The 17,443-nt window shown below is 45.9% G+C and overlaps 1 protein-coding gene across 1 annotated transcript in view; it reads right to left on the bottom strand.

Annotated features, from left to right (window-relative positions):
* The window catches only part of DNAI1 (dynein axonemal intermediate chain 1), a 136,629-nt gene that overhangs the window by 63,951 nt on the left and 55,235 nt on the right, over window positions 1-17,443 (bottom strand). Inside the window, exon 13 of the mRNA XM_060280401.2 lies at window positions 7,126-7,376. Coding sequence (XP_060136384.1) covers window positions 7,126-7,376 — 251 coding nt within the window. The remainder of the gene's footprint in view (window positions 1-7,125; window positions 7,377-17,443) is intronic.

Raw genomic sequence — 17,443 nt, 5'->3', positions numbered from 1 at the left:
TACATCTAATTACACCAACGTAAGCCTGTTATCAGTGAGTCACGAGTGTGGGAAGAGTCGCTTTGCTGCATGAAGTGACACCTTACCTGGCTTCAGGGCAGGGAAAGGTAGGGCAGGATCTGCCCTCTGCCATCACCTGCAGGAGTTCAGGGTTCAGAGAGGAAGCCCCATTAGCCTGCTTTGCTGCTAGCATGCAGTGGGACTTGTGCTTCCAAAATGGATTTAGAATATGTTCCATTGCCTTTTGTTTTTTCAATTTCATTGCTGTTCTTATTGTTCTAGTGTTCAGCGTTATCTTTATTGACTGCAGGTACTACCTGACGTCTCTGTAGCAGAAAGGTGGTTTGCAAACAGTTATGTATGAATGAATGAATGAATGAATGGGGGGAAAGCGACAGACAAGCATCCCCCTGCCAGGGCAGCAACTCTCAGGAGGATGAAGCTGGAGGGGCATGGGTGTAGGCAGGGGGGCAGGAGGGGGCAGCTGCCCCCCCCCTAGAAGCAAAAAATTATTGTATTTTACAGACCATAACCAGCACTTTTCCCCTCCAAAAACTGAAGTGGAAAGGGCTTTGCTTTAGCGAGAGCAGCTCTCCACTTGCTGGGGGGGGCGGGCGGGAACACAGCTGTAACAAAAACACATCAAATAAATAAAGCAAAGTGGCTACCGGTACTTAAGCAGTTAAGACAATGGAGCAGAAAATCCCTAATCCCTTCAGGCAAGGTTTGATAGCTGACCAATTCACCCTATTGTTCTTCAGTGGTAGTTGTTAATGAGCATTCAGGGATCGCATTAAGAGTTCTATTGGTGATTTAATGAGGGTGCATTGACTAAGGTGGCTCTGCAAGGCTAAAAGGAAATGAATAAGAAAAGGGGGGGCTGTAGCTTTTGATAGACACAGTGATGTTTATAAAAAGCAGGGGTGTTTCAGTCTGCCCCTCCTCCTGCATCTGTATACTGTAAATCAGGGGTGGCCACCTCCCAAGAGACTCTGATCTACTCACAGAGTTAAAAACTGGGAGTGATCTACCCCCTTTTGGGGGGTTCAGGTCAAAGCTGTTGAGTTTTTTTAAGGAAGGGAAGCCCTGTTTTTTTGAGTTTAGGTCAAACTTGTTGAGCTTCTTTTAGGAGGAAGGGAGGCCCATTTTTGTTTAGGGCTTCAGGTCATAGTTCAGCTTTTTTTAGGGAGGAGGAAAATTTTGGGTGAGCTTTTTTTAGGGGTGCCAGTGATCTAGCAGTGATCTACCACAGACATCCAGTGATCTACTGGTAGATCACAATCTACCTGTTGGACGTGCCTGCTGTAAATCAAGCAGAGAGAAAGCTGCTTGCAAGGCTCCTGTACAGGCGTACCAGTATCTTCCTCTTGCTGCAGAGTTCCAGCATCACAGCGTCACCCAGAGGCACCCACAAATGTGAGTTTTCCCTCTCTCTATTTCTTCCTTCCTTCCCTCCCTCTTCCGTCCTTAATAAAATACGGGGGGGGGCAGATAAGCCCCACATAGAAAGCCCATCAACATGGGGGGTGTGACTCTTTAAAATACAGTATTTACCAGTAATTGGGGGGGGGGCGGCACCTAGGCCTCTAGGAGTTGGCTGCTATGCCTAGGACAATTCAAGAAAGCAGATTGATGCATATGCTATGGTAATATATCAATAGAATCATGGAATTGTAGTCGGAAGGGACCACAAGGGTCATCTAGTCCAACCCCCTGCAATGCAGGATCTTTTTCCCAAGGTGGAGCTTGAACCCACGACATGGTTGAAATATTATGCTGATATGCAGCAACACCTCGGAGCTGTCGTGACTGCGACCGTGCCTTCCCTCGCCCTCGTCTGCCCTGCCACCCCCTCTCGCCTGCCCGACCCTCCCGTCCTCTTACTGCAGAGTTCCAGCATCACAGCATCACCCAGAGGCACCCACAAATATGAGTTATCCCTTTCTCTATTTCTTCCTTCCTTCCCTCTTCCATCCTTAATAAAATACGGGGGGGGGCAGAAAAGCCCCACATAGAAAGCCCATCAACATGGGGGGGGGTTGACTCTTTAAAATACAGTACAGTCGTACCTCGGGTTGCGAACACCTCGGGTTACGAACAACCCGGGTTACGAACTTCGCAAACCCGGAAGTATTTTCGCCGTGTGCGCATGCCTCCCTAAACAGGGGCTGCCTTCAGATGTCTTCTAAAAGTCTGGTAGTTGTTTTTCTCTTTGACATCTGATGGGAGGGCATTCCACAGGGCAGGCGCCACCACCGAGAAGGCCCTCTGCCTGGTTCCCTGTAACTTGGATTCTCGCAACGAGGGAACCGCCAGAAGGCCCTTGGTACTGGACCTCAGTGTCCGGGCAGAACGATGGGGGTGGAGACACTCCTTCAGGTGTACTGGACCGAGGCCATTTAGGTCAGCAGCAACACTTTGAATTGTGGCCAGAAACGTACTGGGAGCCAATGTAGATCTTTCAAGACCGGTGTTATGTGGTCTCGGCGGCCGCTCCCAGTCACCAGTCTAGCTGCCTAAAACTTTCAGAAGTGAAGGGGAAGGTGTTCTGAGAGCACCTCCCCTATGAAGAAAACAGTGAGCATGTGGATTAAACTCCTGCTTTTGAAACAAAGGTGAACAAAGGTGACTGGCTGGCAGAGCTGACAGCAGGACACAAAGTCCTTCAATTCCTCCCCTTTGGCAGATTAACCCACCTGTCCGCAGGAAGGCCAAGCAGCAAAGTGGGTCACACAATTGGATGCAAAATGGTACTGGCATGTGTATGTGCAAAAGGCCTTTCATCAGCTTAACTTGCTCTCCAGCCACCCATTTACAGGGGTTCCATTAATTAATATTTTTTCTTTTTCTTCTTGGTAGGCATGGTCCTCCCTCAGACCTGACACCCTAAGACTCTTTTTGTAAAGTGTGTCAATGGTCGCAGAGTCATTTCATGGTGATTGTGCTTTTCCAAATTGTGAACTCTACCACCGAGAGGAGAGGGAAGGTGCAAGCAAGATGATGGACCAGTAGGCTTTGGAATAATTGGAACCAAGGCAAAGTCAGGACCCTGGACAAGGCCCAAGGGGCCGATCCAGATTTCAGCAGACTTAGGACCACGGTTTCCAGTCCTAAATCACTCAGCATGTAGCTGAATTATGGAACCCAGTGTTACATGTGGGAGATGTTGTGGCGTCTATTATCTATTACCAAAGCATTAACAACAATGGATTTATTCATTCACAATAGTGTCATCAATATGCACAGAGTGTTACAGAATAATGTAAGCAGCAACAGCAGCAGCAGCAACAACAGAAAGGTCCCTGGCCCAAGTGGATTCCAACATCTATTTCGACAACAGAAAAGATGACAGGGTGAAGAAGAGAAAAGGAGAAGTGAGGGGGCCAAGGGTGGAATGTGAGCAGTTGCGTGTACTTGAGGATTGTTTCCACTGGGGGTGTAGACTATTGGGGGGGGGGTTGGAGCAATGAAACCAGCAACATCTGGGCTTGTGGGGGGTACTCAAGTGGTGGTGTGGAGACCCTCGGTGACATGCTCAAGGCCGCCTTCTCTTCATCATTTCTCGTGTTTGAAGGCTAAGCCAGGCTACAGAAAACAGACCTTAATAGATTCAAAATGACCTTAATAGATTAGACAACTGGGCCAAAGAAAACAAGATGAATTTTAACAAGGAGAAATGTAAAGTACTACACTTGGGCAAAAAAAAAATGAAAGGCACAAATACAGGATGGGAGACACCTGGCTTGAGAGCAGTACATGTGAAAAGGATCTAGGAGTCTTGGTAGACCACAAACTTGACATGAGTCAACAGTGTGATGCAGCAGCTAAAAAAGCCAATGCAGGTCTGGGCTGCATCAATAGGAGTATAGCATCTAGATCAAGGGAAGTAATAGTACCACTGTATTCTGCTCTGGTCAGACCTCACCTGGAGTACTGTGTCCAGTTCTGGGCACCACAATTCAAGAAGGATACTGACAAGCTGGAACGTGTCCAGATGAGGGCAACCAAAATGGTCAAAGGCCTGGAAACGATGCCTTATGAGGAATGGCTTAGGGAGCTGGGTATGTTTAGCCTGCAGAAGAGAAGGTTAAGGGGTGATATGATAGCCATGTTCAAATATATTAAAGGATGCCATATAGAGGAGGGTGAAAGGTTGTTTTCTGCTGCTCCAGAGAAGCGGACACGGAGCAATGGATTCAAACTACAAGAAAGAAGATTCCACCTAAACATTAGGAAGAACTTCCTGACAGTAAGAGCTGTTTAGCAGTGGAATTTGCTGCCAAGGAGTGTGGTGGAGTCTCCTTCTTTGGAGGTCTTTAAGCAGAGGCTTGACAGCCATCTGTCAAGAATGCTTTGATGGTGTTTCCTGCTTGGCAGGGGGTTGGACTGGATGTCCCTTGTGGTCTCTTCCAACTCTATGATTCTATGATTCTAAAACAGATCGGAAAGCCAAGCTCCGGCGCTGCCTTGCCTCAGATTACCCTAAGCCACCCAATGGACAGGGCTTGCGAAGGCAGCACCATCACAGAGCAGCTTACTTTCTAGACAAGCAATCTGGGGACACGTTCAGCACCAGGCAAGAAGCCGTCTGCAGACCTGATGGTCTCCGTGCCTGGAGAGCAGTTTAGAAATAAGCGAGAGCATTAATCACACTCAAACAAAAGACCCAGGAGAAGCAGCCGTCTGCAGCCTCAGCAGAGGAGGCTGCACAATGGCTTTGTCCCTGAGTTTCAGAGACTGCTGGGGAATATCCAAGCAACTCCAGTGTTTGGGAGGGTTTGCAGGTCTGGTTCGGTGCTTTGCATGTCCCAAATGCGGTAGGGGAAGGTCTCCAACCATAATGCAGCCCAGCCTTCCTCCACCTGGTGATTCCCAGGTAGGTGCTTTGAACTACGACTCCTATCAGCCCCTGCCAGGGCACACTCTTGCCAGTGCACACTCCACAGCTGGCTTATTCAGACTAGGGCACTTCAACGTGTATGAAAAAATGTACTGCAATGTCAACCTTAAGCTGATTTTTACCTCCCCACCAACACGCAACAGCATTTCTTGGAATCATAGAATCGTAGAGTTGGAAGAGACCACAAGGGCCATCCAGTCCAACCCCCTGCCGAGCAGGAAACACCATCAAATCATTCTTGACATATGGCTGTCAAGCCTCTGCTTAAAGACCTCCAAAGAAGGAGACTCCACCACACTCCTTGGTAGCAAATTCCACTGCCGAACAGCTCTTACTGTCAGGAAGTTCTTCCTAATGTTTAGGTGGAATCTTCTTTCTTGTAGTTTGAATCCATTGCTCCGTGTCCGCTTCTCTGGAGCAGCAGAAAACAACCTTTCTCCCTCCTCTATATGACATCCTTTTATATATTTGAACATGGCTATCATATCACCCCTTAACCTTCTCTTCTCCATGCTAAACATACCCAGCTCCCTAAGCCGTTCCTCATAAGGCATCCATTTGTGTGGATTAGGCTCAACAAGACCACCACATGAAAACAGCACACATTTTAAAGTGATCCTAATAATTCAACACACACAAGACCCCCATATCTCAGAACTGATTTCCTGTTTTCATATTCTTCAAGCCTATTGAATATAGTAACACTGTTGGACTATAAAGGCGGCCATGATTCTGGTGGTTCAATAGCATGCTTTATTGTATTTGTATCTTAATACTGTATATATTTAGTTTTATTCTTTTTAAACCTTTTGTATGTTGCAAATTATTAGTAGCAGTAGTATTTTTATATACATTGGTAGACACTGTTCCTCAATATGTTATTAGTGTGTGTGTATTTTCCTGCAGTTGATATCAGCATGATGGTCAAAACAACAACAACAAGAAAAACCAGACCACAGCCACTGTTGTGACCTGTCCTGCTCACCCTGCACCCCTGGTGCTCCCTGGGAATGCTTTTAGGCTAAGCCTCACCCCATTTACCTGGGAGTAAGACCCAAAGCATTTAATACGGCTTACTTCTTACATGGAGTTTAGGATTCCCCCTGTAAGTTATTGCTAAATGTAGCTATTTTAACTTGGCAGCTGCCATCATGCATCAGGATTACGATACTCATGTTTTCTGTGACACTTCAGACCTGGGATGCTCTGTAAAAGCAAAGAGGGGAAGCAGAGATGCTTTCTGCCCCTGGAGAACTTTTCAAATCAATATGGCTGACCTGATCCAAAACACCCACCCACCCCACTCACACACAAAACAAAGACCACCACAGCCAATCACAAATGAACAATAATACCCTAGGCCAGGCATCCCCAAACTTCGGCCCTTCTATTGTTTTGGACTACAATTCCCATCTTCCCCGACCACTGGTCCTGTTAGCTAGGGATCATGGGAGTTGTAGGCCAAAACATCTGGAGGGCCGCAGTTTGGGGATGCCTGCCCTAGGCCAACTCCAACATCTCTCACCACCAAAGGAACAGAAGCAAACAACAGAGAACCAGCACAAGCGACGCTGACAAAAAAACCCCACATACATTAAGTAAAATGGAAACATTGTCACCCGACCCCACCCATCTTTCCCCCATCTACCTCTTTCCCCCCTTTCCCTCCCAACGTCTCAATAAATGAAACTAATCTGTAAAAATGTTACGAGAGACATTGCACATACTTTTGTAAATCAAGAAAATCTTTAATGATAATAATAAAAATGTGTGGCCTCTCCTCCTAGCTTCTCCATCACATCCCGTTCTACCCCTGAAGTGAACAGGGCCAAAGCCCTGCATGTTTGGCTTTGTCAGAAACAAAGACAAGCCACAGAGGCCCTTTGTCCGGCCGCGGGTTTCGATGTGATCATTAAAATGCCAGGCATCAAAGGAGACACGGCTACCCAACTGGCAGCAGGTTATTGATGGCCCTCCTTGCCCCCCTTCTCAAAGAGCACTCTTATTACTGCACCTTCGTTTTCAGAAAAGAGGGTGCGGGAGAGGAAGAAAGGAAAGGGACAGAGATATATGCTGGGCGATAGTCAATAGCTGGGAAGATTTATGTATGTTAATGACATGCAGGTGTCTTTTAAAATGATGCTGGGAACATCTTGGTGAGACACTGCAATTTATCCGGGGATCAAGCCAGTTTTCAGAAGGAGCAAGGGAGCTGCCCGACTCACCTGCCACACGGGGTCGGTGTGCTTGCCAGACTTGGCGGTGCTCTTGTAGCCAGGCTGGGAGCTGGCGGGCTTCTTCAGGTTGTAGATGGCCACGTTGCCATCGTAGAAACCCACCACAATAAGGTAGGGGTGGTCCACGTGGATGTCGAGGCACATGATGCCGCTCTCGCTGTTGAAGATGTACTCCGGGAAAGAGGGGTTCTTCAAGGTGTACAGCAAGAGCATCCCTCGGCTCTGCTTCACAAAGTCGTCTGGGCAAGAGAGAGAGAGAGAAAGACATCAATTGGCCTGGAGCAACAAGGAGCTGCCTCTTCAAAGGCCCATCTCAGCTAGCGGCCATCCCCACCCACAGCTCCTGGCAGGGAAATCTGTGAGTTGCTGGTGCAGATGGCCCCAACAGGCAGTCCTGATGGGGAGCAGGGGGGACAACCAAGATCCCTTAGGGTTGTATTTGCTTTAAAGGGATTTAAAGGGTAGATTGGACAAGAGGAATCCTAAATGTAAGGTAGGTCAAGGCTCAGATGAAAGATGCCTTGATGAAAGTTGAAGGCTCTTACCCCAGATTAGATCTGTACAACAACAACAACAACAACAACAACACAATGCACCTGGAATTTTCTACACACTCTATAGAAATTAAAAGAGAAGAGACTTGTTACCTATAAGCTCACAACCTAAAAGGCATGATGCGTAACGGGGGGAAAGAAGAGAAGGGAAGAGGAAAGCGCAGAAATTCAGGTACCAATTTTTGAAGGTAATTAATCTCATCAGTGTCGTATGATCTGAAGGGATTGGGGGACATTTATTTAAAGGCTACCCAAGAACTAAAGTTCCTGGGCAGCAAGAAGTAAGAGTACATTAAAAAGAACATTTGAAAAGTACGTAAAAAGTTAAACCACAAAAACAAAAATTTGAAATACGGCTTTTAAAAAGCAGCAAAAAGGAAGAAGACCACTATTATAAATCTAATAAGAACAACTCTTTTTTTCACAGATGTTTAAAACTTCCAGAAATTTCAAGAGCCTATAGATCACTCGATGCTTTTAAGATAAACATCTTTAAACATCTTTAAATCTCCCTAATCACAGTCCTCTGTGCACAAGTAGCGGTTTAGTCCTGCTGGCCACATGACCCGGAAAACTGTCTGTGGACAAACGCCGGCTCCCTCGGCCTGAAAGCGAGTTGAGCGCTGCAACCCCATAGTCGCCTTTCACTGGACTTAAATGTCCAGAGGTCCTTTACCTATTTTTTACCTTATAGTGGGCTTCCGTACACCCAACTCCATTCAAATTATAGAACTTTCAAAGAGAAGAGAAGAGAACCAGGAGTGAATAAATTAATTAGATGGACCACCCAAAGCATGAATACATGGAGCACAAGGGAAGCAGGAGCAACTGTGAGGTCACAACTGCATTTGGGAAAATACCTTTCCAAGCAAGATCTAATCTTCCGGACGGCTGCTACTACATTTCTCATTCGTATAAGTTACCCCTCACTTATCATGAAAGCAGTAATTTCCATGACTACTGGTGAATCAGACACTAGTATATGCCTCTATAAGGAGGACACTCGCAAATGAAAGACATACCAAGAAATATTAGAGGAACTAGTACATTCAGCCTCGAGAAAGTACTGTGATGGGGAATGATGCATGAAATCAGTCTCTGGCTATTATAAAACCGCCATTAAGGAGATTGGGACCATCTGCCCCTTTTTGATGCTGCAAGAACAGATGGACAAAAGCATAGACTGCTGAGAAGCACCATAGACTCCCATTTTCAGGGTTTTCAGACAGATAAGCTTCTGTTTGGAACAGTTTGTTTCATGCAAACTCCAAACTGGGATTGCATTGCATTAGTGTGTGCCTTTGGCATTTGCAATTCTTAATCATGTGGATCATGATGCAAAAAATATATATCAAGTTTGGGAAGTCAGGGTGAATGCTTCATGGATAGGTCTTAGGATGCAAAACCAGTCTTCTTGGGGGCAAATCTCCTGCCAGACTTCCCCAACTTGCTCCCTAGTCTGAGTTAATACTAGGGAAGTTAAGCTGACAAGTTGTTTTGTTTTTAATTTTTGGCACCACAACACTTTTATCGAGGTACCCCTAAGCTGGAGTGTGGTGCTAACTTGCTGTATTCTGACTTGTTTCCTCTTTAGTTTCCTCGTGATATTTGTGTGTTTTTTTAAAGGCATTCATTAAAGTCCACCATATAAAGTTATGAAATGCGAGAGGTTTGAGAAAACTCAAATGAATAATTTGTTACCACATTTCATTGGCATATTACACAGCCAGCCCAGGTGAGAAGTTTCCAGTGCCTTTTTCTGCAGCCTGTTATCGTTATCATTATATATATATATATATATATACATATAAAACTTCACAGATCATTACAATAAAAGCATCACAGAATCAGCCCTTCCCTTAAAAGTAAGCAGCCCTAATATAGAATTTTTTTTCCAAAGGGCTGAATGTGGAAAGTTACTGATTCAAACCAGTCATATGAAAGTTGACAAGTTTTAAATAGATGTGGACATGGACACACACACACACACACACACACACAGAGAGAGAGAGAGAGAGAGAGAGAGAGAGAGAGAGAGAAATGAGTGCAATGCATATTCAACTAACATTGAAAGCACATGATGTCCACAAAGAATCACAAGAACTGTAGTTTCTTATCACAGAGCTACAGTTCCCAGCACCAGTGGTGGATCTTTGGCTCTCAAATTTCAGCTGCGCCTTGTGCAATGCTAAAATGTGCGCCTCTCATGCTTTGTTCTAGAGCATTTTGGCGCCCCCTGCTGCTGCACAGTGACCAGTGCAACCATACCCGCCATGCCCCCCCCCCCCAAAGGGCTTCTGCTGGCACCATTAACTTAGGGTTGCCATACGTCCGGAATTTCCCAGACATATCCGGAATACTGTGGTTGGTAGCAGTGTCCGGACGGAAATCCCCCCCCCAAAAAAAGTCCAGGAAAATCTGGACACATGGCAACCCATGTCAGCAAACTCTGGGTCCGGATTTTCACTGCTTGAAATACGGCAACTCTAAACAAATTACAGTTTACAGGATTCTCTGTGCAGAAACTGTTTGCTTTAAATGTGCACTGAATCTGCTTCATACACTTAAAGTAGATTTAAGTGGATCTGCCCTCAGTCACAAGTTTTCTGGGTTTTATTTTGTTTGTTCCTTTAAATTGGTGGTACAATCAGTCATTCCACTCCAGGGTGATGGTCCTTCCTCTGACACCTCTTTTTGCATGACACCTTATGCTGGCCTGATTCGCACATCATGCTAAGCCAAACACGCAAGCATGCAGGCTCTGGGCTCTGGAAGAATTGATGCTCCTTCACTCCACCCCAGTCATCTTGCTGATATGCAACCTGAGCTATGCCATGGTTTGGCTTGGTGTGTTATCTGAACCCCGGGCTCATGGCTTAGCACTCTGGGATAAACCATGAGCCGTAAACCTGAAGCAAAGGCTTGGCTACTGCTCATTAATAGGCCTGGAGAGAGCTAAACCATAAGCTCGGCTTCTGATGGCATGCTGAGCCAAACACACTAGGCCAGGCATCCCCAAACTGCGGCCCTCCAGGTGTTTTGGCCTACAACTCCCATGATCCCTAGCTAACAGGACCAGTGGTCAGGGATGATGGGAATTGTAGTCCAAAACATCTGGAGGGCCGAAGTTTGGGGATGCCTGCACTAGGCTAAAGGGATTGCTATCTGTCTGCTTCAACAACAGGAAAAAGGAAAGAGGCTCTCCTTAGGGTATGTTTAAGCTGTTTAGTTGGCAAGCTCGGGACTAATTTATGCTGGTGGGCCAGCATAAACTCTTCCATGATCCTGGAACATTTTACGCACCTCCGTTCAATGCCAAGTAGTGATTCCACCATGATCACAATTGATTTCAACTGTGATCCCCATGTAGGGAGAGGCCCCTGTCCATTTAGACAATGGACCAGTGGTCTGGATTCATATTAGGCAATTTACTATGTTCTTCCTATGCAGAGGGCATTCTTAGCCAGCATGTCTACATCCCCATGACATGGTTAAGCCACAGGAATCTGCCTCCTTCCAGGAAAACAGATGAGCACAATTCTGGAAGTAGAACCAAATGAGCATTAACTAGCATTATCACATACTCAAGAGATATAATGAAAGACAATGAAGTAAATTAGTGCTTGCATTTCCATCCTCTCAATTTAATTTAATTTTTTTAAAAAAAGTTTTATTGAAGCATAGCGACAATTACTAACAACCCAAAAGCAAAGTAGCAGGGATATTACATCATACCAAAGAGAAGAAGGAGAAACACAGTAATATATCCATATTTCTCAAGCTGGCACGAATGGTGAATGTCGATCATCTAAGTCAGTGTTTCTCAACCTTTTTTGGGCCAAGGCACACTTGTTCCATGAAAAAAATCATGAGGCACACCACCATTAAAAAAGTTAAAAAATTTAACTCTGTGCCGCCCTATATTGACTATATAATTATGACTGTAAGAAACACTTGCCAATTGCTGTGTTGGTTGCAATCTCCTGTAATAAGGCTTCACAAGCCGCTGATTTCTCTGCCAGCACAATCCTTTGCTCAGCAAGTTTCAGGTTGAGCTCATCCAGCCAGCTTCTTTAAGTTTGTCTAAAACCACCCTCCCGTGGTGGTGGCTGTTGAGAGCTGCGCTCGCCCCGCGTCGTGACCCGGCCGGCTTCCTTTCCGGCGGGTTAGTGTTGTTTATTGGCAGCCGCCAGGCACGTGACAATGCAAATCGCCCTTCTCGTCGCCGCACGTCGCGGCACACCAGCCAGCGTCTCGCGGCACACTAGTGTGCCGCAGAACAGCGGTTGAGAAACGCTGCTATAGTGCTCCATCCTACTTCCCAAAGCCTAGAGGGAGGGCTCTAGGACCCTGCCAGGCCCAGAGCCTCACACCTCCTTCCCAAAGGTTGAGAAACGCTGATCTAAGTGTAAAGCATAATAAATAAAAATCCCACCAGATGATATAGAAGCTGGGTTCTGCATCACTCTGGACACCTACAATTTGTATGTTATTTTTTCAGCAATAGCCAAAGTCTATGAGGTTTTTATACCACAAAGACAAATCTAGATTTAAAAAAAAATTCCGTGGCTGGACTACTGAAATCCTAGCTGCATCTAGCATCCATGGGGAAAGTTTGACAAGCTCTAATAAGACAGTTGAGTATATCTATATCACTTTAGTGCTTTGTTTTGTTTGAACCTCCTGGATATGTTATCTTTTACGAGGATTTTTAACATTCTGTCCCCCCCCCCCCCGGCTTACTGCTCACTAAATATTTAACAGTGCCATCAAGTGGCAAAAGCTTTTGTTAGCTCCAGATTCTTAGAAGCACTCTGTGATTTGCAGCAACCAGACAAGTGAGAGGAGCTTCAGTGCAAAAACGTCTAATTTGTACATGTCAGCCTTCCTCAACCTGGTGCCCTTGAGATGTTTTGGACTCGTTTCCCTGGCGTGAGGTTTCTCAGGTGGGAGTTAAGTGAATGCTTTGCTTTGCTCCTCTTCAAACGCCAGTGCCAGGCCAGTCTCCCTGTCCAGACATCTTCAAATGCACAACTGCAGGCTGCTATCACAAACACCTGCATGCAGAAATCACTACACACTCCTCTGCCAAACAGACAGCTGTTAGGGCTGCTAGACCGCCAGGGCTGATCTGAAGTCTCCAGGGCTACCTGCCCCCCTCCAGCTGGTGGTGTGCAGGGTTAGGCTCCCCAGAAGGGGTCGAGTAAGTTTAGAAAGATGGGGGTTCAAGAGGTACGAGAAATATTGCTTCAACATGTAAAAACAGCAGCATAATTGCATTATCATAAAGGAAAATATGATGGGCTAGGAACACTCCCCCCTGAGACATCATCTATCGAGAGGCAGGCTTGGAGCGCTGATTATGTATAGCTAGATAAACTGATAATTGCAATCACAGCCAAACACCACAATGAGCTGATTGCAGATTGCCGTCTTTTAACCACCTTTCCTCCGACATTGGTGGTGTGCTCATGTGACTGCCTTACAGCACAGTGAAGTTGCTGGAGTTTTTTCCCCCCAGTGCCATTTCACAGCTTTCCACATTAACTGTTTACCTCGGCAAGGCCTCTTTAGTGTTTAAATTCATTTCTGTGTGTGTTTGGTGGGCTTGAAAGGAGTGGGGGGCCTTTATCCCGTGCAAAGGTGTTCACAGCTTGGCTAGAGAAATTATGAGTGGTTTAAGGCATCTGAGCAATGTGAAGCTGGTCTGAGAGACAAGGCATCGGGCAGTAGCATTTTGTGCAAACTACAGGGTGCATATGCATTTTGGAGAATATTGTGTGAGCACAGATTAAAAGCCCAGCATTGGAAGCACAGCAAATGCACAGTGAAGTGTGAACACAGCCATTCACTGGGAATATGCTTTCTCATGAGCACCCAAGTACACATGCGTGTGTGTGCACAAAACAGTACACTGAACATCACCCGACAAATTAACTGAGATTAGCAGCAATCTCTGCAAAGCCCCAGAGCCTAGCTGAAGCCGAAGCTCTGGATGCAAAGCAGTGAAGCCCTGGAACTGAATTAGTCAGCTTGGGATTGCATCTTCGTCTGCTTGGGAGCCGCATGTGAAAAGCGATAAGGAGGCCTTCTAAAGAAGGGAAAGAAATTGCTCTTTCCAGAGTGAGCAAAAGAAATATGACAGGTGAGATTTGCACACTGAGGAAGGAGCCTGCTGTGCAGCAAACCTGGAATGTCTGGGGGCAGACCAGAAAGAAAGTTGCTTCCTTCTCTTTCTCTCTCTAGCCAGAGACAAGTGAAGTTTTATGTGGTCTCAGCTTCACCACTTGAGTGGAATATGGCTGCGGGAAAACCAACCTTTGTTTAAAGAAGACAAGCAAGTTTCCACCCCTTGTAGCTTGGAAACAGCTAGAAAGAACTATTGATCATAGAATTATAGAATTGTAGGGTTGGAAGGGACCCTGAGGAACATCTAGTCCAACCCCCTGCAATGCAGGAATATGCAGCTGTCCCAACTTTGGTATTATGATCATCACACTAATTGGGAACCACTGATCTAGGTTATTTAGGAGCGTGAAATTACCTCCTTCGGCAGCTTCAATGCTGCCCACGTTGCCCTTCCCCCCCAAAAAAACCTTTTCCAATTGTCTTCAGAGAACACACAGTCCAGTGTGAACACTTGAAATTTTATCTAGTTGGAATAAGACCCATCTGTGAGCGAAGGAGCTTTGCAGTGTTGCCCTATTTGACCTACGCAATCTGTGCGGGGGGCTCTGATCAGTCGTGGTTTGATTGTCCATCAATTTGCATCAAGACAGTAGGATCCACAGAACAGACCGACGCAGTGCTCTTGTGTTCGAATCCTGCTTGCGGGTTTCCTTTTGAACTAGATGGGCCATTGTGGCTGATCTTCAGGCCCACCACTTATGTTCTTTCCATGCATTTCTAGGCTGCTGTTTCCATAGGGAAGGGTCTGCAGCAGAGCACATCCTTTGCAAGCAGAAGGTCCCAAATCCAATCATTGGCACCTCCATTTTCTTTTTTTTAAAAAGACTTTAGGTATCAGGTTGGGAAAGACACCTGACTGAGACCTTGGAAAGGTCTGCTGCTAGCAAGTCAGAGGGGCCAGACTTCACCCACCTACAGTACTGCCATCCAGATGGGCTGCAATGTCCATCAGCTGTGGGGCTGATGGGAACTGTAGTCCAAAACATCTGCAGGGCAGCAGGTCAGTTAACACCAAAGCAGACAATACAGATTGACTGGTGGTCCGATATTAGCAGAGCCAAACTAGACATGACAAGAAATGCAAGTGGCTTTTTAATTAGGATTGCTTCCTCTGGATGAGTTTAAATTGTCCTGTATGCTGAGACTGGCGGTGATGAAAAGGAGGTTGGAATTGTTCAAAATAAAAAATAATAATAAATGAAATAAGCTCCATGTTATGTTCACTGGAACCAGCAGCTCAGCTCCATTTTTTGTTCCATCTGCGAAGTGTCTTCCCATGTTAGAAGCAAAGATAAACAGGAACGTTCCTCTTTGTGTGGGAGCAGTAAAGTGCTTTGAAATTGCAGGATAATTTGAACACAAACAGCCAGTGACTGGAACAGCACATTCTTGCTGTAAGGCTATGGCACTTCATTGCAAACCAATGTTCCTATTGCTCCTCTAAAGGCTCATTGTTAGGGATTCCTCCAGCACTCAGCAGCCTTACGACTGAAAAACGGGTGCTTTTCAGAGCAAAAATAGCCCTTGCTTCGAAGTGGGAACAACCACTCACTAAATTGCAGGCTGCGCAATACACTTCACATTGGAAGAAGTTCTGAATGGAACTCTTCCTTATCCCTGTGTCTGCATTCGTGAAGCAGTTCATAGAATCATAGAGTTGGAAGAGACCACAAGGGTCATCCAGTCCAACCCCCTGCCAAGCAGGAAACACCATCAAAGCATTCTTGCCATAGGCCTGTCAAGCCTCTGCTTAAAGACCTCCAAAGAAGGAGACTCCACCACACTCCTTGGTAGCAAATTCCACTGCCGAACAGCTCTTACTGTCAGGAAGTTCTTCCTAATGTTTAGGTGGAATCGTCTTTCTTGAAGTTTGAATCGATTGCTCCATGTCCACTTCTCTGGAGCAGCAGAAAACAATCTTTCTCCCTCCTCTATATGACATCCTTTCATATATTTGAACATGGCTATCATATCACCCCTTAACCTTCTCTTCTCCAGGCTAAACATGCCCGCCTCTCTAAGCCGTTCCTCATAAGGCATCGTTTCCAGGCCTTTGACCATTTTGGTTGCCCTCCTCTGGACATGTTCCAGCTTGTCAGTATCCTTCTTGAACTGTGGTGCCCAGAACTGGACACAGTACTCCAGGTGAGGTCTGACCAGAGCAGAATACAGTGGTACTATTACTTCCCTTGATCTAGATGCTATACTCTTATTCATGCAGCCCAGAATTGCATTGGCTTTTTTAGCTGCTGCATCACACTGTTGACTCATGTCAAGTTTGTGGTCTACCAAGACTCCTAGATCCTTTTCACATGTACTGCTCTCAAGCCAGGTGTCTCCCATCCTGTATTTGTGCCTTTCGTATTTTTTTGCCCGTCTAGTATTTTACATTTCCCCTTGTTAAAATTCATCTTGTTAGCTTTGGCCCAGTTGTCTAATCTGTTAAGGTCATTTTGAAGTGTGATCCTGTCCTCTGGGGTATTAGCCACCCCTCCCAATTTGGTGTCATCTGCAAACTTGATCAGAATGCCCTCAAGCCCATTATTTTCCTCCTTATTCATAAATGCCACGGGATGGGGCTACATTGCTGGCCAATTAAAAATGAAATTGATATACCGGCTGGCCTGGAAGAAATTAGGCAAAGTATTGAAGAACTTAAATGACTAAACTGCAATCCAGCTTCCAGCTAGGATTGACGACACACTTTGGGACATTATTCTCCATGTGCTATATTTGTTCAGAGGCCGTGCAGTCTAATGAGGGTCGTCAGCTTCACACATGCCTAGTGATGCTTTATGCTTTGGAAATATATTAGGACAAGGGATTGCATTAGAGCATTCGTTCAGGCTGACTTGCAGAGGCTAATCAGGCACAAGAGTCTTTAGCCTGCTCTAATGAGGATTCACAAGACTTTACGACATCATCACCTGCACTTTCCCAGCCCAAGGATCTCCCAGCTCCTTTGCACAACCAGAAGTTATGCCTGGCCAAATATCCAACTCCAAGTTCAAATCGTCACACAGCCAAGGGGCTGTCAGATGAAACCTGTCTTGTGGCCATAAAACTGCCTTAGATGGTCTGTCAATCAAACCAAGGCTTGCTTTAGTCTGATGGGCAGTGGCTCACAAACAGGGCCAGATTTAGGTTTGATGAGGCCCTAAGCTCCTGAAGATAATGGGGCCTTTTCTATGTCCAGCTGTCCTTTGTCAACAACAAATTGTCGCTGGTTTTTTGTGTTGAATATATGCTATACAGGGGTCCCCAAACTAAGGCCCGGGGGCCGGATGTGGCCCAATCGCCTTCTAAATCCGGCCCGCGGACAGTCTGGGAATCAGCATGTTTTTACATGAGTAGAATGTGTCCTTTTATTTACAATGCATCTCTGGGTTATTTGTGGGTCCTGCCTGGTGTTTTTACATGAGTAAAATGTGTCCTTTTATTTAAAATGCATCGCTGGGTTATTTGTGGGGCATAGGAATTTGTTCATATTTATTTTCAAAATATAGTCCGGCCCCCCACAAGGTCTGAGGGACAGTGGACCGGCCCCCGGCTGCAAAAGTTTG

The sequence above is a fragment of the Zootoca vivipara genome, chromosome 10, assembly GCF_965207765.1.
Source record: "Zootoca vivipara chromosome 10, rZooViv2.hap1.1, whole genome shotgun sequence".
In the NCBI taxonomy this organism is placed as follows: Eukaryota; Metazoa; Chordata; class Lepidosauria; order Squamata; family Lacertidae; genus Zootoca; species Zootoca vivipara.
Note: the sequence above shows the minus strand (reverse complement) of the source record. Positions and strands in the feature narration are given on the sequence as shown.